The sequence below is a fragment of the Camelina sativa genome, chromosome 8, assembly GCF_030686135.1.
Source record: "Camelina sativa cultivar CO46 ecotype springtype chromosome 8, ASM3068613v1".
Lineage (NCBI taxonomy): Eukaryota > Viridiplantae > Streptophyta > Magnoliopsida > Brassicales > Brassicaceae > Camelina > Camelina sativa.
Window position 1 is genome coordinate 17,682,708 of NC_141887.1, and position 25,738 is coordinate 17,708,445.

A 25,738-nucleotide genomic window follows, 5' to 3' on the forward strand; every position below is an offset into this window, starting at 1 on the left:
GCTATATCCCATTTAGTTGGCTAAGAATCAGGCTAACATTGTAGAATTGTAGTTTAGCATCAAGAACAGTATTGCGGTTTAAGAAACTGTACCAAAATAGCACGAACCGGTAAGTGGTGCTGTCCTCTTACAGAATAAAGGAATTGTATAACAAAATGTGAACGTTACGTACACTCTTCCCACCAGTAATGGTAACAACACAAACTGAATTGAATTGGATACAAAAAAAAACAACAAATATAAAAATGAAATGGCTGGGTAAGTAATAAAAGAGACATAATAACAACAACCTGGCTGGATCAATTTAGCATGTATTGATCCCATCTTTGCAATTCGTGGTAAGGTTATAGAACGTCTCAACACGTGTCTTCCCTCTATAGAACACCTCTGTATCAACAGCTACTCTCATGTACCCATCAAACTCTACCGGTTTCCCATTGTTCAAGAGACTTGTCTCATTGTACCACTCACTCTTGTTTCCCCACAAGTAGCTATAGTCATCAAGCAAGTGAACCTTGTACTGAGACCTCAACTTGTCAAAGTAGTTGTAGAACGGTTCATTGGTGGCGATGTACAAATTCCTCCACACCTGAACTATTCCTTTAAGTTTGTTTAAAATTGCATCAGGCCATGTATCTGCATCCAAATGTGGCCACAGCTTCTTGTTCTGCGCTTTCTCCCCTCTAACCACATGAACTGCATCAAAGTCCCAGTCCATTTTCCCACTGATCTCAGAGACAATGTTCATCAACCTCTTGGATTTCCACAGTGCGTGCCACGGCCTCTCCACATACTTGGACGCTTGCCCTTCACACACTCTATACCAATAGTTTTCAGGTTCAGGAGAATCAAACTGCCTCCAAATAATCGTGCTCTTATCTTTACTAAGCTGCAAAGGCGACACTCTATGCGTCTTAACCTTCCTAACAGGAACTTTACGCTTATGAGACCGATTCCATTTCTTCCAATCTCTTAAAAACTCACCTTCTTCAACAATAGATGCCGTCTCCTTAAGATGCTCGAAATCAAAGTAATACCTAAAATCTTTCCCTTCCTCATCCTTCCCTTTAGAGCTATAACTCGCAGACAAACACAAACTCAAATCCATCACAAACGTCCTGTTCAAGTACATAGCTTCCCCTAACCCACACAAGAAACTCCACATATACTGATTCATCCCTTTGCAATAATCGCCACCCCGCGAGTAATACAAATACTTGCCTCTCCTGAAATTACTCTGAGAGCCAAGAGTAGCGATCGTATCATTAATCTCGGGATCGCCACCTCTAGCTCCTCGAGCCGAGCTCGGTCTAACCCTAGGCCTACGAGCATTAACACCAGAGTGCCAACCACTAGTGTGAAACACTTTATAAGTACAATTCTCACCAAATCCAAACTTAAACCTCCTGAAATCTCTATATCTCCTCCAAGACTTCTCTTTCTTATTCCTAAACCTCCAAGAAACATCGCATTCGTCCGGTTTCGATCCGTTAACCGGAGTTTCGTAATCTAAGAACACAATCGATTTGAAAACTTTCAGATTAAACCTCTCAACAGCGACCAAAACCCTAGGATCAGAACAGTTCACAATCTTCAAATCATCATCACAATCCGTAGAGCTCTTCATCACCGTCATGTTCCCAATCTTCTCCTCGGATTTCTCAATCGTCGCCTCCGTTACCTGCGTAGAGTTCGCCGGAGCTGAGACCGGAGACGAAGCGATGTCTTCACCGGTTTTGAGTATGGAGCCGTCGATTTTGAAAGTAGCGTTCTCGGTTTGAGTGAGGAGTTTGGTGAGGGCTGGAGCGGATTCGAGCCATGGATCTGGTGGTTGGTAAGTGACGGCGATTACTGTGAAAATGAGAACTGTGAAGACGAAGACTGAGAAACAAACGTTGCTGATTAGCTTAATTAGATTCTGAGCGATTGGTTCGGTGGTTAGATCTGATTCCTTCATGGATTTCACAAGATCCACAAGAGGAGAGCAAGATCTGATTCCAAATCGATTTTTAAGCTTTTTTTTTTTTTAGGAGTAATGAAAAGAAATGGACTCTCTGCCGAACTTTTTAGTCTTCTTTTTATTTTTTATTTTTATTTTTAATTTTAGAAATGAAAATTTTAAAATTTTGAGTTGGAAGTAAAGTAAAATGGACTGAGACGTTGGAGCTAGTTTTTGATTCGAACATTTTACCTACGTGTGTTATAAAAGAGAATCCAAATTACTAAAGATTTTTTTATGAAGAAAAATGTATAAGGGCAACTCCAATGAGGATATATTTTAGGGTCTCTTAAAATTATTTATTAATATATTTTGTAATTTGAGTAGATTAAGAAATTTTGTGATTGTTAATTAAAAGTTTATTTTTCAATGGTGGGTTCTTATTTTGAGTTTCTTAATTTTTTTTTAAATACAAAAATTTAAATTAGAATATGAAATTATTGCATTTGAGATATATGTTTATAAAATTATTCCATTTCATAAAATTTCAAACATAGGAAACATTAAAACATAATAAAAAAAAGTAAAATTCATAAAAAGAGGAAATGCTTAATGGTATTCTCCAAATTTTGTCCAAATATTCTCAACCAAATCATCTTGTAACTGTTTATGTTTATCTCGATCACGAACATACAAACGAATTTTCATCATAATGGAGACACATGAAGGCTTGGTTGTTGGTACAGTGAAGTCCACTTCTGAAGTTTGGTTGGACTCCATGTGTGTGAATTCAGATGGATCAAACAGAGTGTATCCATCTCGTTCGTTTTCTACGACCATATTGTGCAGTATGATACACACTATCATTATATTTTCAATTTTATTCTTATCCCAAAAAAGAGCCGGATTTTTGAGTATGGCAAATCGAGCCTGCAAAACTCCAAAAGCACGCTCGACATCTTTACGTGCAGCTTCTTGATGTGTAGCAAAGAAAGAGTATTTTGGAGTTTGCGGTAGTGGAATAGATTTGATAAAAGTAGACCATTTTGGATAAATACCATCTGTGAGATAGTATGCCAACTTGTACTGGTGTCCGTTGACACTGTATTTAACTTTCGGAGCTCGACCGTTTAAAATATCATCAAAAACAGGAGAACGATCAAGAATATTTATATCGTTTAATGTACCTGGAGGTCCAAAAAAAGCATGCCAGATCCAGAGATCTTGTAATGCTACAGCCTCTAAAACGATTGTCGGCTTGCCAGAACCACGTGTATATTGACTTTTCCATGCGGTTGGACAATTCTTCCACTCCCATTGCATACAATCGATGCTTCCTATCATCCCCGAAAATCTGCGGAACTCTCCAATATCGAGTAGACGTTGAAGATCTTCTGGTGTCGGTCTTCGTAAGTACTCATCTCCAAAACAATTTATGATGGTATCAACAAAATGATCCAAGCATGAGAACGTTGTGGTTTCAACAAGTCGGAGGTATTCGTCAACCGCATCAGCTGCCGAACCATATGCCATGAATAAGGGCTTGTTCATTCTAAATCAGCGTTAGAACATTGTAGGAGGGTATGTTGCATCTTCACTGAAATAATCGTTCCACAAGTGAGAATGGCCGACTTCACGATTTCTTTCAATGTAAGTTCGCTTCTTCTTTGGTTTGGGTGGTTGTTGATGTTGAACAGGTGAAGTGAGAAGAGATTGCCAAACTTGATTGGAAATTTGGTCACAAACTTGATTTAAGCATTCATCAATGGTGTCATCAAAATTATTGTGTGAAGGAGATGCCATTTTAGGAGAAATGTGAAGGAAAAGATAGAGAGTGTTGGAAAAGATAGAGAGTGTTTGATAAGATAGAGAGTGTATGATTTTTTTGTGAATTGGTGAGTGTTTGATAAATCCACCTCTTCGTTTTATAGACTTGTATTGTTGTATTTTGTGGTGTGTTTTGCATAAGAAATTTGTGGTTTGGTGAGATAAAAAACTGGACTTGTACAAACTTGTGGTGTATGTCAAAAAAAAACAAACAATTGGTACTATATTACAATTAAAGTTTGACATCTTGTGCTGTACTATAGAGCTGTTTGATCACGGGAGACGCTTGTGGTGTGGTTTAGCTCACGAGAGACACTTGTGTGGTGGGTGAAGCTAACGGGATACTCTTGTGTGGGGTGAAGCTCACGTCAACCTCTTGTGTGGTCAAGATCAACAGTCACCATCCTTGTCCTTTATCCTGAAACCGTATACACAACACCAAACAATTAATTCAAGAAACCAAAAAACACAAGTACAATTAATAAGGAACATGTCAACACCAAACAATTAATTGAAGTCGATTATATTTGGAAACAAACTAAAACCGAGTACATTAGTTAAACCAAATAAGGAACAAACTAAAACCGAGTACATTAGTTAAATCAAATAAGGAATAAACTAAAACCGAATACAAGACTTCACGATTACAATGACCAAGTACATGATACCTAGTACATAAGACAACATCTAAAACGATTCAAACTCATGACAACATTTCATCAATTAGTTTGTCCTTCAAAGCTTTTTCCGATTCAGTAAGTGAATCTTTGTTTGCAATTAGATTTTCAAGCATCACATGCTTGCTATGCTTTTCTTTCATAGTGAACTCCATCTCTTTTCAAAGCAAAGTTTTTCTTTCATAGTGAACTCCATCTCTTTTCAAAGCAAAGTCCTTTTGCTTCATCTCATACATCCTCCCAACCTCTTGCATCTGAAACTCCAACAAAGCTTTAGCATCTCCCTCTACATCCACTTTAGTGTTGATGTTCTTCTTAGCCTTTCCTCTCAACACTTTCGCAGCCTTAACACTAGTAGGACGATGCATAGGTTCATCCTCAACATCAATGGGAGCTTCGGAGGTTGAAGGATGTGCAGAACCATCCTCACACACTCGTGTCCTTTTGACTCCATTCCCTTTAGAAGATGTGGAAGCACACCACTTCTGATCATATCTAAGCTCTCGCCATGCATGCTCCAAGGCAAATTTGACGTTCTGATCATTGAAGAAAATCTGGTGTGCTAGCTTCATAACGTCATCTTCATTATGCCCACTAGATTTCTCCCTTATCGCAGTTTCATAGCAGCCAACGAACTTGCACACAGTGTCATTGATCTTACCCCACCGCTGCTTACAATGACTTGACTCTCTCTTTGGTCGACCAACAGCATTCGGACATTTAGATACATAATCCGCAATCCTTCCCCAAAAGGCTCTACGTCTCTGCTCGTTTGATGTACTCGGGTCCTTACTCGTGTTTAGCCAAACTCTGACAAGCATCACATCATCTGCTGGTAACCAAGCATGCTTTGCTCGGCGGTTACCAACAGGTGATGCAGCTGCAGGTGGGACGTTAGAACATTGATTCTCATTAGGAGAGTCAATGCTTGTGCGGGTATCATGTTGACTTTGGAGGAGATCGAAGAAGCCAGGAGAGAAACGATATGGATTCAAACTGGAGTCCTCTGAATCTATAGCTGCTGCTTTGTGTGTGTGTTAGAAGGAGAAGGAAGGGTTAAGGTTTTGTGTTTTATGATTGGTGTTAATGTTTTGTGTCTTGTGTTTTACTATCAACGAAAGAAGGTTTTGTGTTATGTGTTTGTGTTCTGTGTTTTAGCGTTTTATTAATAATATTTGTGAGTAGTTTACTTTTTAAACTAGTGGCTTTAAGTTTTCAAATTTAAGTTCCACAACAACCACACATTTATCACTTAACAACAACCAACAAACACTAAACCATCACACAATAAGTCTGATGTCGACTTCCCTAGACCCTAATCAAGTACTAATGGTATTTATCACAACCAACAAACAACAAGCATTCATCATGACTGACTCGACACTTACCTACACTAACACCACATAAATGAATAACACCAAGAAAAAAAAAAGAGAAAAGATCATATGAATACTAAAACAAATCTAACATTAAGATCATATGCAGACATAAACGGAACTAAAACAAAAACAAAATAAAAACAAATAAAAACAGGTACAAAACAAAGTGAAAAATCTTACCTTGTGTTATGAATTTGGCTCAGCAAGCGCCTCACTTGGCTTTGTCCACTTCACTTGGCTCCTTGGGTTATGTATCTTACAAAGCCAACACGCACCTACAAGAAAGTGACATGTCAAAACAGATGGAACAATGTCGGAACCATAAGAAAAATAAAACATGTGAAGTATCAGAGTAAGAGAAACATATCTTTCTCTACCAATAGATCAGCTTTCCAACCCCAATGGCTTCAAGGTCTGAATCTGAACAAACATACAAGGCATAGCTTCAAGGCTTCTCATCTGTCGGATACTGATGTTGGACCAACTAATACATATATACAATTACAAATCAATCAAAATGTCACTACTGATAAAAAACGAGTTGATCCTCTGATTAAAACAACACAAATCAGCAATCATATATATCAAAATGCCGCAAGATCAGTTTCTCAATCATATAGCAAGAACCCTAAACACTACTTCTATCCGATTTTGAACTCTAGGCATGAACAAGCAAGAACCCTAAAATTTCGAACAACCAACCCTAAACCAAAATTTACGAACAAAATCCAAACAACCCTAATCCCTCCTAACTTATCGCGAATTCATCCTACTAAACGGAGAAACTTACATTCAGATTCCAATTGCTTCAATCTCATCCGAATGAATCGACTCCAAACTCAAATATCTCGGAGTCGATTCAATTTTCTCTGATTCGCCTCCCCAGATTAAATCTCCTCCGATTCAGATCTCCTCCGATTTGGATCTCCTCCGACCCAATCGCCTCTGACTCCAAAGCGTAAACATATCCTTCTCCTTCCTTTTATCAATACTGGAATTCGATCGAGAGAGAAACTGCGAGAGAGACCCCGAGAGAGAGAGAGAGAGAGAGAGAGAGAGAGAGAGAAAGAAAGAAAGAAAGAAAGAAAGAAAATTTGTCTGTCGAACCAATTTTTTTTCCTTCTTCTATTTTCTTGTTCGGCCAACGAGCACTTGACACGTACCGGCTCTTAGCACATAAACGAGTATGCAATATAAGAGGCTTTCTTGCATTTTTTTGTTTAATCTGATTTATTTTTTTTTTCTCCACTAAAGCCTCCCTTAGAACCATGCGTTGGAGATAACCTAATTTCCTTTCTCTTGAATTTTCTAAATGATATTTTTAAAATTTTATTTCTTGTCAATTAAGACCTCAGTTTAGAAATGTTTTCATTGTTAAATATGTAACTTAAAATGGGGATTTACGGAATTGATAATCGATGTGATGTTTAAATGGGATACTGGAAAAATGTCCCAACTAAATTTCTTATAGAAGAAAAATACATAGTACGACATCAGTTAAAAAAAAGACAAACTTCCGGCAACCGGAAACAGAGAGCAAAGTTGAAGTCGAGCGGTTAAGCGGAGGCAGAGAATCAGATCTACCGGTAACGATGAATACAAGGCCAACAACTTTACGACTATGTCGTTGGATGGGTTCTTTACCGAAGTATTTGGATCGTGTTGCAAAACAAAATGGGTGAATTCTCTGACACTTTGCCACACAATGAATGTTGAATCTTCTTGCTAGCAAAGCAACATACTCAGATCCAATCATTTACTCTCTGAATCCTTAAACCGGAAAGCCTTCCCGAGGTAAGAAAATCTTCAGATCTGGTCCAGTTGAAGCAAAACACGATGACTAGAGAGAGGAAAAAGCTCAACAAACCTCTTAGAAGCCAGAGTCCTTGTAAGCCATCTAAGAACCATAAGAGGATCTACAATTAACCACCAAAACACTCACCGAAAAACCCACATATCCGCAAGTATCTTCCACCGCTGCCGCAGCCTCCAACCATGCGGTTGAGTCGTGAAAGACTTCTTTGCATCTGTAGTGGCATCTTCAAATCAGGAGGAACCAAAACTAAAACCTTTCATCCACCGGGAAAAGACCACAGCCGCACGCTTGCCGGAAGAAATACACCACTCCAATGACAGAGAAGACAGCTTACCTCACTCCTGATGTGGTTTGTAATACAGACAAATTATGAAGATGTGAACCAAAAAAGAAAAAAAATTTGAGATCTAAAAAAACCTTTTTAGAGAGAGAGAAAAAGTGAACATGAATGATTGTCCTTTTTCACACTTATATTTACTTTTTTAATATAATTTGTTTAAATAAATTTAAAAATTGTATGTGGAGCCTTTTGGGGATGTGGTGTTTTAGGAATACATTTAAAAATTTACTTATATCAATAATGTGGTGTTTTAGGAATAGATTTACTAAATTATCAAAACACTTAGACCATGTTCAACAGCCTTACTCACTCTGTTGCTCTCCCAAATTTTTTTTATTAAAAATTAATAAAATAATATAAAAGGGACAGAGAAGGAAAGAAAATCGTTCTCAAAGTCGTCAGAGAAGAAACATTTCTCATTTTGATTCTCCACATATCCGCTTCCTATTAGTTATGCAATAAAATATTATATTTTTTTTCTTTTGAGAAGCAGTGAAGACTTCTCCGTTGTAAATGCTCTTTAGAACTCTGCTCGTCAAAGAATCTAAACATAATAAAAAGATCAGTGTTGTGCATAGAAGGCTCTTGATGTATAGTATATGTTATAGAGGAGTTTTAACTAAGTTACTCAAGTAACGGGACATTTATTGACTAATGATCTAGCAAATTCTATTATGCATCACACATTAATTGAAGGAACCAAAGTGTTCAACACTTAGGATATCGTCATTCATACTAATTAACCAAGTATTGATCTAATCTAAGATTACAAAGTTTTTCCACACACACATATATACATACTAGAATTTGTACTCACGCACCCGCGGAATTTTAATTTAAAAGATTTTTTATCAATAAAAATTGTTGAGCTCAAATGTAAGCATTTCAATTTTTAGTATAAATTTATATAAATGCTAAACTTACTTTACTCAGTGATATAGAACATATATATATATATATATATTTAAAGATAATATTTCTTTGTTATATCTATTTGCGATTTTACGTGAGATTTTACTTCAAATTTTTATCAATAAGAATCATTGAATATGAATATAATTTGAAGATTAAAAGATAAATCTATATAAATTTCATACTTATTTTACTAATATATATAACATATATTGTCTAGTCTCGCAATAATATTGTCGACAATATTCTGATCTTATATCTTTAAAAGAGTTCATTCCATATTCATAATTTTAAAATTTCCAACGTCAATGTCGATCATTTACCTAATTATAGAGACCATTTAAATATATCAATATCCTACATTAGATGCGAAAATACAAAGTTTTATGAACAATTTTAGTGCTATGTCGCTACAATGAGGTTGTCCAAATGCATCATCTGCCATAATAGAATTTCCGACTAAGTCAAGAATGCTTAAATGATGAAATGTTTAAACCCCACAATGAATATCTATTCATTAATCTAAGTTACATATTTTTCTAAAATTTCATATGTTATTTGCAGTTGTTAATTTTGTGATGCAATCTCAGCTTCGTTTTCTAAAAAAATCTTAGTATACTTTAAATATGTTTTTTTTGCCAATGTTTTGAATTAAAAGCATTTGATAATATATATACAAATATGATATGAATGACTCAACAAAGACTCTTTTTTAGTTTTTATAATTTTTTTCATTATGTAGTTTTTTAGTTAATGGTATGTACATGTACAAGTTACAATATTTAACAAAGACTTTTCTTTAGAAATCAATTAAAGTCGACTAATCAATAAACTAAGGAAAACAAAATTAGTTGACTTTGTATTTTCTTTAAATATGTATAAATATCTCTTCCCAAAATCTCTATATAAAAACAAAGGAAGCACCATTATAGTTTGTATCATCACTACACAAGCTCACAACAAACAAAGAAACATATATAAAACATTCTAGTAGAAAGAGTCTCCACAAAATGGCTGATTCTCAATCTCAGGCTCCGGAATCCTCATCCTTCGTAAAAGCTTCCTACTGGTATCACGGTGATGATAAAACCCCACACCGACAATCCCCACCCACGGATATTGAGTCAAGTCTCTTCACTCACTTTTTTTGCGCCTTCGCCGACCTCGGTCCTCGACCGCAACACCCACAAAGTCGTTGTCCCCGAAAGTCACGAACAAGAGTTCTCAAACTTCACTGAAGATGTCCAGAAGAAAAACCGTGACGTGCAGACCCTCTTGTCGATCGGCGGGAAAGACGCGGACAAACTCGCGTTTTTGTTCATGGTACGTAACCACCATTCTCGGAAATCGTTCATTGATTCTTCTATCAGGATCGCTCGATCGTACGGGTTCAACGGCCTAGATTTAGCTTGGGAGTACCCAAGCAATTATCAGGAGATGATCAACTTCGGGACACTACTTGAAGAATGGCGATTAGCGGTTGAGGACGAGAGCAGACACACGGGAGACCCGACTTTGCTGTTGACAGCTGCAGTTTACTACTGCCCAGTTTACACGTCGGGTTCGTACCCGGTTCACGTGGAGGCTCGCTACCCGGTTCAATTGATTAAAGAAAATTTGGATTGGGTTAATATTATTGCCTTTAATTTTTACGGTTCGTCCACTAGCATTGGTGCACCCGCCGGTCTGTATAATCCTTCAAAGCCAGAAGGTATGTCAAGTTTATACATAACTATGATTTTTTCGGTTCGTAGCATTGATCCAAATATGAGTATTTCTTTTTGTTTAACTTGAATAAAATTTTGTTGAAAGGTCCATGCGGCGACTCCGGTTTGAAACAGTGGATTAAGGCTGGACTTCGGGAGAAGAAAGCAGTCTTTGGATTTCCATACTTCGGACAGGCCTGGACTCTCTCAAACGACAAGGATCACGGTGCTGATGTTGCGGCGCCCACCACCGGAGTAGCGGTGTCAGCTCACGGTTCGATCAACTATGATCAGATAATTAATTTCATGAAGTATCACAAAGCAGAACCGGCTCATGACCAGTGGTCGGAGATTACTGTTTTGATGGAACGACTTTGATTATGTACGACGATATTGAGAGCGTCGTGACGAAAGTGAGATACACTAAGAAAAACGGTCTGCTTGGTTATTTCGCTTGGAACGTTGCAGCTGACGATGATTCTTATCTATCTCGTGCAGGTTCGTCTTTTGTACTTTTTACATATAGTTCACGTCATTTGCATAAACAACATTATCAATTCTCTTATAATATCTGGATTTTGGAAATTTACAGCATCGCACTCACCGAAACATAAATATCCAAGACGAGTTCTGTTTGCTTGGGGACATGCAGTATTACATGCAGCAGAACTGATACGCATTAGGCCATCTAGTGAACATAAATATTCACCATCCCAACTATTAACGGGTCATGAGCCAGACATATCCCATCTCAAAACATTCGGGTGTGCCGTTTATGTACTGATTGCTCCACCACAGAGAACTAAGATGGGACCTCAAAAGAGGATGGGAATATATGTTGGATATGATTCTCCCACCATTATTAAGTATCTTGAGCCAACTACGGGTGATCTATTTAAGGCCAGATACGCGGATTATCACTTTGTTGAATCCGAATTTCCTATGTTGGGTGGAGAGAATAACAAGCTGGTTAAGGAAATATCATGGAATCAGATATCCTTAAATTGACAAGATCCTCGGACTCTAGCCTGTGATGCAGAGGTCCAGAAAATTATACATTTGCAAAGCTAGCTAATCAATTGCCAGATTCCTTTGCAGACACAAAGAGAGTAACAAATTCGTACATACCAGCTTGTAATGCACCAGTACGTATTGATGTTTAGAAGGAACACAATAATCAAGTTGCTACAGAGTCTAAGGCCCGTTTGAAACGTGGTAGACCATTAGGTTCCAAAGATAAGAACCTTCGGAAATCTAAGAAAGGTGCAAATCAAACCGAGGTTAAGGAAATTATAGACATGGCCGCCGCAAATCCTAAGGTACCGAATGAGGTTTGGGACGCTGAACCTCAAGGACCTGAAGGTATTGATAATAATGAGATCTCAATCAATTATATCATGTCTGGAATAAAATGGAACCGTAAAGATGTCGACATTGATGAAGTATTTGCGTATAAGATAACACTTGAGATAAATGAGGATCATGAACCCACGTCTATATTAGAGTGCACTCAAAGTAAAGATTGGTTAAAATGGAAAGAAGCCATTGACGTGGAGTTAAACTCTTTAAAGAAGAGGAATGTGTTTGGTCCGATCTTAAGGACATCATTCGATATAAAGCCAGTTGGACATAAGTGGGTCTTTGTAAGGAAGAGAAATGAGAATAATGAAATCATGAGATATAAGGCACGGCTTGTAGCACAAGGATTCTCTCAAAGACCAGGAATAGATTATGAGGAGACATACTCCCCTGTGATGGATGCAACAACTTTTAGATATTTGCTAAGTCTGGCTATAAGAGAAAAACTTGATTTGCGGCTAATAGATGTAGTGACCGCATATTTATATTGTCCACTGGATAATGAGATATATATGAGATTACCAGAGGGTATTGAGCTCAAGGATAAGAGCGGTTCTCGAGAACAAAACTGCATAAGGCTAAACATATCCCTTTATAGACTGAAACAAAGTGGGCGTATGTGGTACAATAGATTAAGTGAGTACCTAGCCAAAGAGGGCTATAAGAATAATCCCATCAGTCCATGTATATTTATAAAGAAGTTTGCAAACAAAGGGTATGTGATAATAGCAGTATATGTGGATGATTTAAATATCTTAGGAGCCTCTGGGAAAATCGCCCAAACAGTCGAATTTTTAAAGAAAGAATTTGAGATGAAAAACCTAGGCAAGACAAAATTTTGTTTGGGATTGCAGCTTGAGTACATAGATAGTGGAATCCTTGTGCATCAAATGGCATATACTGAAAAGGTACTCAAGAGGTTTAATATGGACCAAGCATACCCATTGACTAGCCCAATGGTTGTAAGGAGCCTTGATTTGGATAAAGATCCATTCGGTCCAAAGAAGGACGATGAAGAGATTCTCGGTCCGGAAGTGCCATACCTCAGTGCTATAGGAGCGTTAATGTTCTTGGCTAGCCACACTAGACCGGACATATGTATTGCCGTGAACCTCCTAGCAAGATTTAGTTCTTGTCCGACCCAAAGGCACTGGAACGGTATCAAACATGTTTTACGTTACCTACAAGGGACGACAGATTTGGGTTTATTTTATACTAACCATAACAAAGAAGGTTTAGTTGGTTTTGCTGATGCAGGTTATCTGTCCGATCCACATAATGCTAGGTCTTAAACTGGATATGTATTTACGCACGGTGGTACAACAATTTCTTGGCGTTCTATGAAGCAGACTATTGCGGCCACATCATCTAACCATTCAGAGATTTTAGCAATGCATGAAGCTAGTCGAGAGTGCGTACGGTTGAGGTCGATGATTCAACATATTAGGACGGACTGCGGTATGGTCGATGATAAGGAACCAACCGTGATTTATGAAGACAATACGGCTTGCATCGCACAGCTTAAGGAGGCTACATTAAGGGAGATCGGACGAAGCATATATTACCCAAGTTCTTCTTCACACACGAATTACAGAAGGCCGGAGAAGTTCAAGTGGTACAAGTTCAGTCTTGCGACAACTCAGCCGATCTCTTCACCAAATATTTACCGGCATCAACATTCAAGAAGCTCACGCTTCAGATTGGAATGCGGAGGCTTAAGGACTTTTAGTGATGCTTAGAACAGAGGGAGCAATGCGTGCTGTACTCTTTTTCCTTCACCATGGTTTTGTCCCACTGGGTTTTCCTTGTAAGGTTTTAATGAGGCAGCACCCCCAAGCGTATTGTACTGATCCCTTAGCATCGACACGGTTATGTCCAAGGGGGAGTGTTGTAAAACACTTGGAATGGACTTCCATGACCGGCCCATTACTTATCCTATTGTGTAAGACCCATTAGCCATGTGTAAGGCTCATTGGCCATAACCTATTTGGTTTAGGTTTAGGCTTTGCCTTATACTATATAATGTACTTGTTCTAACCTAAGAGTTTTGAATTTACTAAACTTATGTATGGTACGGTTTCTTGATTGGCATTTGGCGAGAACACTTGTCTCACTCAAACTTGAAATCTTTTAGTTATAAATACTGATCCAATAACCTTAGTTTTATAAATTTTAATTTTTTGGATTACCTTTGACACGACTTATTCATGTTGTTGTTAAATTTGTAATCTGAAAATTATCCCCTCAAATGATAACAAATATTTATAAATAGTTCATATATATAGTAAATTAATTTGCAAAATAGAGTATATCTCTCAACTTTGAGTCGAATAAAATGACACCAAAAATCATATAAGGGTGTGTATTCAACTTGACATTTTAAGTGATTTGTATAAAAGTTACAAATCCTATACTATTCAATCATGGATTTTAAAAAGTCTGATGAAATCCACTGTTATTCAACTGATGATTTAAAAATCTACTTCGAAATCCACTGTTATTCAAAACAGTTTGTGGATTTGGATTTTAATAAGTTTTAGGGATTTTGGAGGATTTTGGAGGATTTGTTTAGTTAAAAATACAGAAATACAAATCTCATGGTTTTAGGTGGAATTTGAAAGAATTTTACCATAAATCATATCAACTCCCTAAAATCTATCAAAATTCCAAATTTTCTAAATCCCATCAAATCCTCCAAAATCATTGTTTCAATACACTCGCTAAGAGTTAGAATCTAGTGCCATTTGTTCATTACTCCAGAGGCAAAATTGTAAAAAAAGGTACTAGATTCAGACCAGGAAAAAAAATAAAAAGAAGAAACAAACTTATACGAAAATAGGAATAAATTTTTGAAAATAATAAATTTCGTCTTTGTCTCTCTCATCAACTTTTTTGTATTTTCTTGTTTATGCAGGAGGTAAGGAACAGTGGTACAATAGGAGGAAGCAGCCGTCTCTGTAGTCTGTAGTCATTAGACGACAAATAGAGTCTGTCTCTGTACGTACAAAGAGAGCCACGCTTCCCTCTCCCCATTCCCTGCACCTGACCTGACCTCTTTCTCTATAACAATCCCCAAATTCCCAAAATCTCCGAGAAATTTTTCCTGTAAAACCCCAAAACTCACTTTCTTCTTCTTCTCCTTCTCCTTCTTCTCTCTCTCTCTCTTGTTACTTTTTCGTTTTGTCCCTTCTGCTCTGTTCTTCCTTTTTCTCAGAAATCATAAAGGTTTCAACTTTTTCTTTTTTTCATGTTTGAAGAGACGAAGAACAAGTTCATGGATTTTGGGTTTTTTCCTAGTGATTTGAGACAGCGAGGTTCGTATTCTGATCTGGGTTTTGGTGGGTTTCCTCTACCGTCTTCTGTTTCCAATGGGTTTCACTTTTCCGGCGACCGTACAGCTCCTTCTCCGATCACAAATCCTTTTCTAAACCTGAACACTATGGCTTCAATGGCGGCGGATACTGATCTGGGTTTGTGTCAAACCCTCGGTAAGCTTAGTATCTCCGATGAAAGGAGCAGTTTTTTAACTCCGGTGTTGAACCAATCCGGTTTTCACGGTTCGAGAAGCAGCTTCCATGGGTGTTCTAAGCTTGACCTGGGTCCTGAGGATTTAGTACAGAGCTTTCATCATGGTGAAGCTTCTTCTATGCGTGGTTATGGTGATTTACACAGGCTGGACCAAGATCTGATGAGAGCTCGTCGTGGAGGTTTTGTGCAGAGCTTTCATGGCGAATCTTCTATGAGTCGTCGTTATGTTGGTGTTGATGATGATCACAAACTCAGATTGCTTGGTTTACAAGAAGCTCATAACCCTAACCCTAGCTTTAACCATCCGAGAGGGTTTACAGAGAACGACATGTCTCTTCGTAACAGAGACTACATGTTTGAGCATTTCAATCAACAAATCCGACGAGACGTTTCTCTGATTCCACAAAAGTCTCGACTAGCTTTTCAAGAAAACGATGTGTTGGACCCATTGATGTGCAGTGGAAACAGGACTGTTCCACCATTTTCAGCCATGGGAGGCTCTAGGGAGCTTGAAGGTATGAAGAACAACACGTCTTTCGAGGAAGAATTACTGGATCTGCCACTAACCCTTGCTTCCATGGTTGATATCTACGGCTCTGTGTACTTAATGGCAAAGGATCAATTGGGTTGTCGATTCTTACAGAAGCTAATCGAAGAAAGAAGATTTCTTGATGTAATGATTATATTCGAGGAAGTGATTAATCATGTCACTGAGCTTGGGATGGATCAGTTTGGTAATTATTTCGTTCAGAAGCTTCTTCAAGTCTGTGATGAAGAACAAAGAACTCAAATCCTCATTAGGTTGACTTCAAAACCTGGACTTCTTGTCAAGATCTCCATCAACAATTATGGGTAAATTAAGCTTCCTTATCCTTTTAACTGTTGAGTAGAACACTTTGGAATATCATAGCATTGTGCATTTAATGTTTCACAATATTGTTTTTTATAAGGACCTGAAAAGTAAGAACTAGACGTTTAGCTTCTTTTTTTCTCAAAAACACAAGTAAGGAGAGAGATGAAGTTTTGTTGCATATTTATGGGAGTATGGATGAGATCTTTCTTTGTTCGAGAAAGAAGAAAACTAAGCTATTTTAGGAAAGAAAGAAAAAATAAGATCTTTGAGAAATTTGTCAGCTGCGTTGATAGAGAATAAAGGTGAGTTGTTTTGACTCATTTAGACAAAACTTAGACCTTTGAAAAGAACATTTCAACTTCATGTGGTTAAACCTTTGACTTGACTTGATGGATCAAGTTTTTGGAAATCTCTGGTTTTGCTATATTGTGATTAAAGATGGATGAAGGTTTTTTTTATTTGATGTTTTCAAAATGGGGCAGGACACGGGTGGTGCAGAAGCTGATTGAGACGGTGAGTACAAAGGAGCAAATCAGTATGCTTAAGTCAGCTCTTAAACCGGGATTTCTCTCTCTGGTTAGAGAAATAAATGGAAACCATGTGATATTAAGTTGCCTGAGGTTCCTTGAGCCTAATGATAAAAAGGTTTGGACATAAACTCTTCTTTAATGAGCTTATGTTGTTGGAAATGTTCTTATATATGTCTTGGCGATATGTAAGTGATAATAATATATTCTCTTGTGCAGTTCATTTTAGAGGCTGCTACCAAGTTCTGCACAGAGATTGCGACTCATCGCCATGGATGCTGTGTGCTTCAACGCTGCATTTCATACTCGGTTGGGGAGCAACATGAGAAGCTCGTTGGTGAAATATCCAGAAACGCTCTTCGCCTTGCTCAAGACCCTTACGGGTAACAATACTTATATATGAATCAGTACATGTAGTTCTGCTAGAAGAATTCCATACTGTTATCATATTATGGTTAACTACAGGTTCGTCTAAAGAACAAATGATAGGCCTTGATTGTTAGTAGTGTTCAATAAACTTGAGTATTATAGATATATATCTTACGTTACATAAATTGTTATTAAAATACTTAAACGGAAATGGGCTACATATTGCTAGCTAGAACTTGCATTATTATACTGAATGATGCTCAAATCTTCAACTTTGGAGCTTTAATATTGTGTGTGAAATTTGATGGCAGGAACTATGTGGTGCAATACATAATAGAGAAGAACGTTGGAGGAGTGAATGTAATGTTCGAGTTGAGGGGGAATTACGTGAGATTAGCTACACAGAAGTTTGGTAGCCATGTGGTGGAGAAATGCCTCAGGTATTATCCAGATAGCAGATCTCAGATCGTGCATGAACTCGTCTCTGTTCCAAACTTCGCCCATCTTGTACAAGACCCTTATGCTAATTACGTTATCCAGGCAGCTCTATTCAAAAGCAAGGTCAGTTAACCCTTGTGATCATACCTGATATCAGACTCGAACACATTTAGTAACGGAACTGATTTGGTTGAACAGGGCTTTGTTCGAGCGAGCTTGGTGGAGAAGTTACGAAGATGTGAAAACCTTAAGATGAGTCCATATTGCAAGAGGATATTCTCCAAGAACCTCTGGAAGAAGTGACTTTAGATGTAACCCCTCACACAAGAAACCAGTTGTTGTTGTTGTTGTTTTGTTCAAAGTAGGATTTGACTTGACTTTTTCATCTTCACTAAAAGAAGAGCTCTTTTGTAGTCTCTATCTTTGAACCTTACAAGACGAAGAGCTCCTTTTGTTGTCTCTGGCTTTTGTTTGGTGTTTTTAATTTCTTGATGTTGTTTGTTTTTGTAGTAGTCTTGAAAGTTGAAACTGTGACCAGTCGAATGATATGTTCTTAAGTTCTTTACTGGTATAACTTGTTGGTCTTCTGAGTTAAAAATCAAATCTGATTTTACTTTCAATATGTTTTCTTCTTTAACATAATTAGCATTTCGGATTAAAAATACATTTCAGTTTATGTGAGGTTTAGAGCACTAAAGCATGAATCTTTATGGCCTAATTCATATGGTTATGAATTTATGATATACCCAAAAAAATCACTAAATTAAGTTCTCTGTCGTTATATCAACAAAATAAGAAGCCACTACGATCCAAAACTTGTTCATCAAATAACAACACCTCTTCTCTCCTTACTATACCCGTCTGGCACTCTGAATCTTGTCTCCCTGCGTTTCCTTTTATGTCAAAACAATGCTATGAAACAGAGCAACAACATTGTTCTACCTTAGGCAAGCACGTGAGGTCTGCGTGCTGATTCCCACGACTGTAGACTGGGCTGTTCAGTGGGCTTTATCTTTTGACCTTCAATTTAAAACACAACTATTCATTCTTTTTTTTTGCTAGAGCAGTAAATATCATATTAAATGAAAATGAATCGGATTACAAATTAGTTATCGAACGATTTGGTTCCTTAGCAAAAAAGAGAAAAAACAAGAAAGCAAAGGAATGACAACTGACGGACGTAGAAGAAGAAGACAAAAGCCTTTTACATAATCCAAAGGGACATGAGGGTTCTGAACTTTTTTCTCTGCTTTCGGGCAGTGATGGAGTTGATAATCTCTCGTTCATCCTGCTTGAAAATTTCATGCGAGGATATCACCTGAGAATTGTGGAGCATATTGTTCCTCTGTTTCCAGATCGCATAAACCGTTGCCTGTGCCACAAGCTTCCTCAGAATTGGTAGCGAAGTTCTATTTGGGGTTGACATCCAGAGAATAAGATCATCCCAGGTTTGAAACAGGCGAGGGGGGAGCTTGAGCCTCACAAACACCCTGTCCCATATAGCTCGACTAAATGGACATGATAAAAATAAGTGGTACTGTGTTTCAACTTCTCTGGAGCATATAACACATAGAGGAGAAACCTGCATTCCCCATGAAACTAACCTTGATCTCGTGGGGAGCCTGTCGAGATGGCAAACCCACATAGAAAAAAGCATTTTTCGGGTTAGAGCCCTTAAACCAGATCGAGTTTGCCCAACTCTTGGATTCTTCTCTTTGTCTGATCGAGTGCCAAGTGATCGATGAGGAAAAGCCATTACAAGTCGTGTTTTCTACAACCCAGTCGTAAGAATCTTCAGCTTCTGCAATTAGAGGAAGTGTCACTGTTGTAAGGTACATTTGCAGCTGGAGAGCTTCATTTGATCTTGGTGAAGGAAGCTTCCAAACTGCCCCAAGCGTGGCATCAGCCACAGAGGCTGAAATCGGGATCCTTAGAGACCTAGGGCCATCACTTCCCAGAAACTTGATAAGGGGACCAAACGGAGTCCAGGGATCCCCCCAGAAGCTTGCTTCGGTTCCATTTCCCACAGTGCACCGGAGGAACCTCTCAGCAAGTGGCCTCAACCTTAATAAACTCCTCCAATTCCAAGAATCGTTAGTATTTTCCCGCAAGAGCCAAAAGCTGGAGTGTTGTAGATGGTGATGCTTATGCCAAGCCACCCATAATGAACCACTATTAGAGAATAACAACCAGATGAATTTTAGGCTGAGAGTAGTGTTCCATTCAGAAAAACGTCTGAGACCCAGTCCTCCCTCTTCTTTTGGAAGGCAAACCTTGGACCATGCCCCTTTTGCTTTATGATGGTTTTCGATGCCCCCGTACACAGCTTTTTGGTAGCTTAAAAGTGGAGATCCAGAACACTACTGTTCCAGAGATCACTGATGCAATCAACTGCAATCTGCCAGCAAAAGAGAGAGACTTTACAGCCCAGCTCAAGAAACGTCCCCTGATTTTCTCAAGAAGCGGGGCATATTCTGATGTTTTTAACTTTCTGCACATTAGAGGAAGCCCCAAGTATCTAATTGGGAGGCTTGCTCTCGGGAAACCATAGTTTGCAATGGCTAGAGATTCCGTATCATTCACCCCAGCTAGAAATAGCTCTATCTTGTCACGGTTCATGGTAAGACCCGACCAACCCAAAAAATCCTCCAGTGTCTCTGTTATTCCATGGAGCGAAGAATTTCCCCCATCAAAAAATATCATGACATCATCCGCAAACATCAAGTGAGTGATATTCAGACCTGATATTTTAGGATGATAAAATATGTAACCCGAGTTGAACCTTGAAAGCAGTAGCTTTGAGAAGACCTCCATCGCAAGCACAAAAAGGTAGGGGGATAGGGGGTCTCCTTGCCTTAATCCCCTCTGACTTTTGAAAAAACCTCCAGCGGCCCCATTCACAGACACTGAGAATGTGGGGGTGGTGATGCACTCTGTAATCCAAGAGATAAATAACTCTGGGACGTTAAGACCTCGAAGGGATGAGATGATGAAGTCCCATCTGAGGGAGTCAAAAGCTTTACGGAGATCCACCTTTAGCATGCCACTAGGATCAATATTTTTCCTATTGTAACCGTGTACAGTCTCTGTGGCCAGCAAAACATATTCAGAGAGGAGACCCCTGGGATGAATGTTGACTACGATGGTGAGATCACTTCTGGAAGTAGAGATTTCAGTCTATTAGAGAGAAGTTTCGAGATGACCTTATAAAGAGTATTCAGGCAAGAGATAGGTCTAAACTCGGCAGGCTTTGAGGCATTACAGATCTTTGGGATGAGGACGAGAGTAGTGGCATTCCATTGTTTAAGGAGTTTCCGGAAGAGAAAAATTCCTTAATAGCTGCGGTGACCTCCCCACCAACAATACGCCAACAACTTACGTAGGATTCAATCAGATATCCGTCAGGGCCACAAGATTTGTTGCTCGGGAGAGAACAAAAAGCATCTTTGATCTCTTCGGTAGTGAAAGGAGCTATTAGGAGTTGACATTGGGAATCAGAGCAGGTGAAGTCAAGTAGGGAGGTGATGTCCTCTTGGATGAACAAAGGAGGGGAGACATCCTTTCCCAGAAGGTCAAAGAAGTATGAAATGCAAAGATCTTGAATGCCCTGTGGGGACTCGACTCAGACTCCATTTTCATCTTCTAGGAAATGAATTTGATTAATAGCCTTCCTTTGGTTTGCCATTTGGTGGAAATATCTTGAGTTGCAGTCCCCATCTTGCAGCCAAGTAATATGAGATCTTTGCCGGAAGAAACTCTCCTCTCCTTTCGAGAGGATTAACCAAAGTCTTTGAGCCTCTTCCTTCAACTGCGCATTTACAGAGGAAGGAGTAGCTAACATGATCTGCTGGGCAGCTAAAAGCTTGACGTGAGCTTCTTGTACTCTCTTTTCAAGGTCTGAATAGTTGGTCCTACTGAAGTCACGGATCATCTTCTTGAGATACTTTAGCTTTTTAGAGACTCTGAACATATCTGAGCCAATGACATTAAAGGTGAACCAGAAATTGCACACCATGGCAATGAAGTCCAGATTCGCTAGCAGGAAGCTGTAGAGTTTGAAAGGTCTTTTCTGCTTAGTTGAGTTGAGAGACAAGCACACTGAGCCACATGCATGATCAGAGAAATCGGGTTCTCCAAAACACCCAAATGACTGGGGTTAGTGACCCCTCCACTCGTCATTCACCAGGATTCTATCCAGTTTCTTAGCAATAGGATCAGATTTTCTCTTATTCCACCATGTAAAAGTACATCCTCTATAGGTAAGATCCGATAAATTTGCATTTAAGAGACAGTTTCTGAAGTCTGACATACCTCTGTCAACAGTAAAACCATCGGAAGCCGAATGTTCAAATGGGTGAAGAATTTGGTTGAAGTCTCCCATGACTAGCCAAGGCTTGCGCATAACAGCAGGACTCTGAGCTAAATCTTTGATCTCCTCCCAGAGGGAATTTCTCACAAAAGGTTCGTTGGATGCTTAGACAAAAGAAGCCACAAAGGGATGATCAAGAGAAGGAAGCTTTACTTCACATGTAACCATTTGTAAGAACTTGGAAATAATGGATACCTTGACAGACGGGTGCCAGAGAATCCAGATCTTGCCAAGGTCAGAAAACGCATAATTATCATCACAAAACCAGCCAGGCATAATGTCACTGACAAACTTATCTCTCTTAGACCGCTGTACACGAGTTTCTAGCAGGCTACCAAAAAGGGACTTATTTCTTCGAAGCCATTTTTTAAAACCGGTCCGGTGAGAAAGCTTATTAAAGCCTCGGACATTCCGACAAAAAGTTTCTATACACATAAATCTGAGTTGATTTTGAGGCCCGTGCCTCGCTCACGTCTGCGATGTTTTTTAGACACCACTGCCGTGAACCCGTAGTCCTCGTCCACATATCCTCCACCATCGCTAGAGACATAGTCACTAGAATAGGCATCTGAGGAGTCTGGTTCCGCTGCTGAGACCCCTGAGAAGACATCATTACCTTTTGTACCACTCGATTCTCCCACCAAAAGATTCGATGCTGGGACTGATAACATACCAGAGCTCTTCACCTGAGTCACTTTACCAAGAGCTTGAGCTGGAGCCAGTTGTGAACCTGTGGGGATCACTACTGAAGGTTGACTTTGAAACGCTGGTTTTAGTCTATATTGAGGCTGTTTTTTCTTTTTACTTATCCTGGGACAGTTTTGGGTGGAATGGGAGGAGGAGTCGCAGCCTGAACAAAAAAGAGAGACTTTGGTGCATTTCTTTATGGTGTGACCCATCTCTTTACAGTGTGAACAGATGGGTGGCATCCATGGACTGGAAACTCTGACTCGACGGATCTCCCCACATTGGAATTTGACGTTGACAGCCTCTGGGAGTGGCTTCCTTAGGTCGATAATTGTGAAAACCTTTGCAACCTCCAGATTTGTCTTCTTAACTGGGTCCGGATGCAGCAATTTTGGATCACCTCTCGGTTCATCTCTAAGCTCCAACCAGATAGGAACTGATGAGAGCTCGGGTTTTACAGGAACAACCCCCGGTTCCCACTTAGCTACAAACATGGTTTGCCCTTCAAAATTCCATAGTCTTTGATTTATCACTCTGTTTATAGTAAGAACGTTAGGAATCCTAAACAGGAAAGCATTCCCATCCATTTTTTATACTGAGATATTGCGGAAATGGCGGCTCCAAATTCCATTCACAATTGAGTGAATTGTGCCTTGTGATGGAGGGTCCGCATAGAATTGCCCGATGATAAACGATTCCCACGATTTTTTATGCTTCTCAATAACCGTGTCGGGGATCTCGACACATTCCTCACTCGATGGTAGAGTGAATGCTTTTCCTTTCTTTGACAATGGTCTGGAGGAGCCCTTAAAAAGCTTTAGCCAGTCGGGATCTTTCTTTGTATTCTCTTTTCCTTGGTTCGCTGATTTCTCAGCAGTCGCAGCACCTAGCGGGTTTGAAGATAATTCTGGTTCGATTAGGGGTGGAACCGTAGCAGCGGCATTGATAGCAGGTACAACAGGTTGTAGCTTACCATCAGTCATTAGGGAGGTCATAAGCGTCAGGGGTGGTGTGACGACAGCACTCGCGACTGCAGGTTGAGGAGGCAGATCCAAAAGATTTGAAGCCTCGGCTTCACCAGATACTTGTGTAGTGGCTGACGTTGAAGGCGGCGATTCATCTGAGGCACTAGCTAACGGGGAACGCGGTGGACTCGACCTTCCCAAATCTGTAGACGCAGATCCAGGCGATGAAGACTCACCCTTCAATTTGTTTTTTGAAAGAGTGGCTAGCGATGATCTGCTGGGGAATTTTTTTTTGAGGATTTTGTATTTCCATGAGAAGGGGAGAGCCTGGAAAAAGAACCGGAATCGGGTTCCGCCGTCTAGAGAGACAACGGAGATGGAAAGAAAAAGCAGTTACCTTATCGCCCTAGGAGAGAGAACACCTAAAAAGACTTTATCAATATTTCACCTAATCATGCCTTACTATTCATTCATACAAAACGTTTTAAGAACGAGGTTCCTTGTTGTCAATAACGTATGAAGTAGCCTAGTCGGTACAGCCACACATGGTTTATAGCATTCAATTTCTTTTTTTTTCCTATAATCCCCATGTTATTTTTATTTTTAGGTGATGATTGCGGCCGGTGTTCATTTTTTATGATTGTTGGTTTTAAAATGATTTTTAGATTATAGATTTTGGTTTTTAGTTTCTGAGTTTTTTGTTTTTTTAACATTTGAGTTTTAAAATAATTTTCAGTGGTGAAATTATTTCTAATTCTTTTCTTTACAAACGAAAAAGAGAAGAAAATGATGAGTTTTTTTTTTTTTAATCTATCTGTATATAGAAAGTTGGTTTTTCTCTTTTCTCCTTCATCTACCTCATCACTTCTTATTTTCAATTTTAACAAATTAATCCACATCATTAAAGGAATATAAGATTTAAAGTTAATACATCAATTAATTTACTCATTTTTATATTTTTATTATTATTAAAAACGATAATTTACAATAATTTAAACTTAAATATAAACCAAAAATGAAATGAAAAAAAAATACAACAAAAAAATATCAAAGTAAAATATGAATAGAGATTACATAAATATAAAATTAGATATTTCTATCACAACATAATAATTGTGTAAATATTTGTAAAAGACTAGAAATAGGGGAAAAACAAAGTTATCAAATATTTAGTGGAACAACAATTACTTTCAAAAGCTACAATTATTAGGATAAAGAAAATAAGAGTTCAAACACAAAAATTTAAATGTTTTTAAAATCAAGAAGTTTTTCGATTTTTTGTGTTAAATTATAAATTCATGTTATCGATTAAGTCGGTGTATATTATTAGTATAATATAATTAATCATATATATATATGTATTTAAAACTTGAGACTATGTTTGTTAGTGTTAAATTATAAATTCATGTTACCGAGTAAAACCATAATGATTTGGTGCATATTACTATTTAGAAATAATTATAATATTTTGAGTGATCTATGTTATTTATCGTTCTCAAAATTGAAAAATGATGAAATTTGTTAAGCAAATGTATATCCAAAAAAGGAGAAAATAGTAATCAAGTGCTCAAAAATTAAAATAATATATATATATATATATATATATTTAAGAGAAATGTATAAGGTTACTTGAAATAAAACAGATTAAAGAAAATTTATTATGAACATCACACACACCATAAAACAAAATAGTGAAAAATGCTAATAAGAAATTTGAGAAAGCTATTTGTAATAAAAACAATTATAATAGTAGTGGTAGATTGTAGAATTTTAATTATTTTTTTAAATTATATTTTGGATAAATACACATATTTAAAAGTTAGAGTAATCTTATGAGTTTGTAGATTTAGGAGAATCAAAATAAAAGAACACTATATAGAAAGATTGTACACTATACATATTTTAAATTAGAAAAAAGTATATATGTGAACAAATTTTTTCTTTTGTTAAATAATTAAGATAAAATATAATATTTGATGTTATAATATGATGTTTATGGATAGAAACAAGTCCAATTATAAGATTCATTAATATAAAGCGAAATTTA

General features: G+C 38.1%; 4 protein-coding genes, 1 long non-coding RNA gene and 1 pseudogene across 5 annotated transcripts; 2 read left to right on the top strand and 4 right to left on the bottom strand.

Annotated features, from left to right (window-relative positions):
• Positions 1–127: 127 nt before the first annotated feature.
• LOC104707193 (uncharacterized) lies at positions 128–2,153 on the bottom strand. The gene has a single exon (XM_010423490.3). The coding sequence runs from the start codon at positions 1,955–1,957 to the stop codon at positions 305–307; it is 1,653 nt and encodes a 550-aa protein (XP_010421792.1). The 5' UTR covers positions 1,958–2,153; the 3' UTR covers positions 128–304.
• Positions 2,154–4,604: 2,451 nt separating this feature from the next.
• On the bottom strand, positions 4,605–7,819 carry LOC104709542 (glutathione S-transferase T3-like). The gene is made up of 2 exons (XM_010426138.2): positions 7,765–7,819; positions 4,605–5,323 (listed from the first exon to the last, which is right to left on the bottom strand). Exons 1-2 carry the CDS (start codon positions 7,817–7,819, stop codon positions 4,605–4,607), a joined length of 774 nt encoding a protein of 257 aa, XP_010424440.2.
• Positions 7,820–10,014: 2,195 nt separating this feature from the next.
• Positions 10,015–11,269, top strand: LOC104709543 (class V chitinase pseudogene; annotated as a pseudogene).
• A 3,590-nt stretch (positions 11,270–14,859) lies between these two features.
• LOC104707194 (pumilio homolog 11-like) lies at positions 14,860–18,292 on the top strand. Its single transcript, XM_010423491.3, has 5 exons — positions 14,860–16,335; positions 16,819–16,981; positions 17,083–17,246; positions 17,544–17,793; positions 17,869–18,292. The coding sequence occupies exons 1-5, from the start codon at positions 15,203–15,205 to the stop codon at positions 17,971–17,973; spliced, it is 1,815 nt and encodes a 604-aa protein (XP_010421793.2). The 5' UTR covers positions 14,860–15,202; the 3' UTR covers positions 17,974–18,292.
• Positions 18,279–24,167, bottom strand: LOC104707195 (uncharacterized). The gene is made up of 3 exons (XR_015563841.1): positions 22,235–24,167; positions 21,982–22,143; positions 18,279–18,690 (listed from the first exon to the last, which is right to left on the bottom strand). It is a non-coding gene; the product is annotated as an uncharacterized LOC104707195 (long non-coding RNA).
• Positions 18,691–20,850, bottom strand: LOC109125862 (uncharacterized). The gene has a single exon (XM_019228482.2). The coding sequence runs from the start codon at positions 19,424–19,426 to the stop codon at positions 18,875–18,877; it is 552 nt and encodes a 183-aa protein (XP_019084027.1). The 5' UTR covers positions 19,427–20,850; the 3' UTR covers positions 18,691–18,874.
• Positions 24,168–25,738: the final 1,571 nt, after the last annotated feature.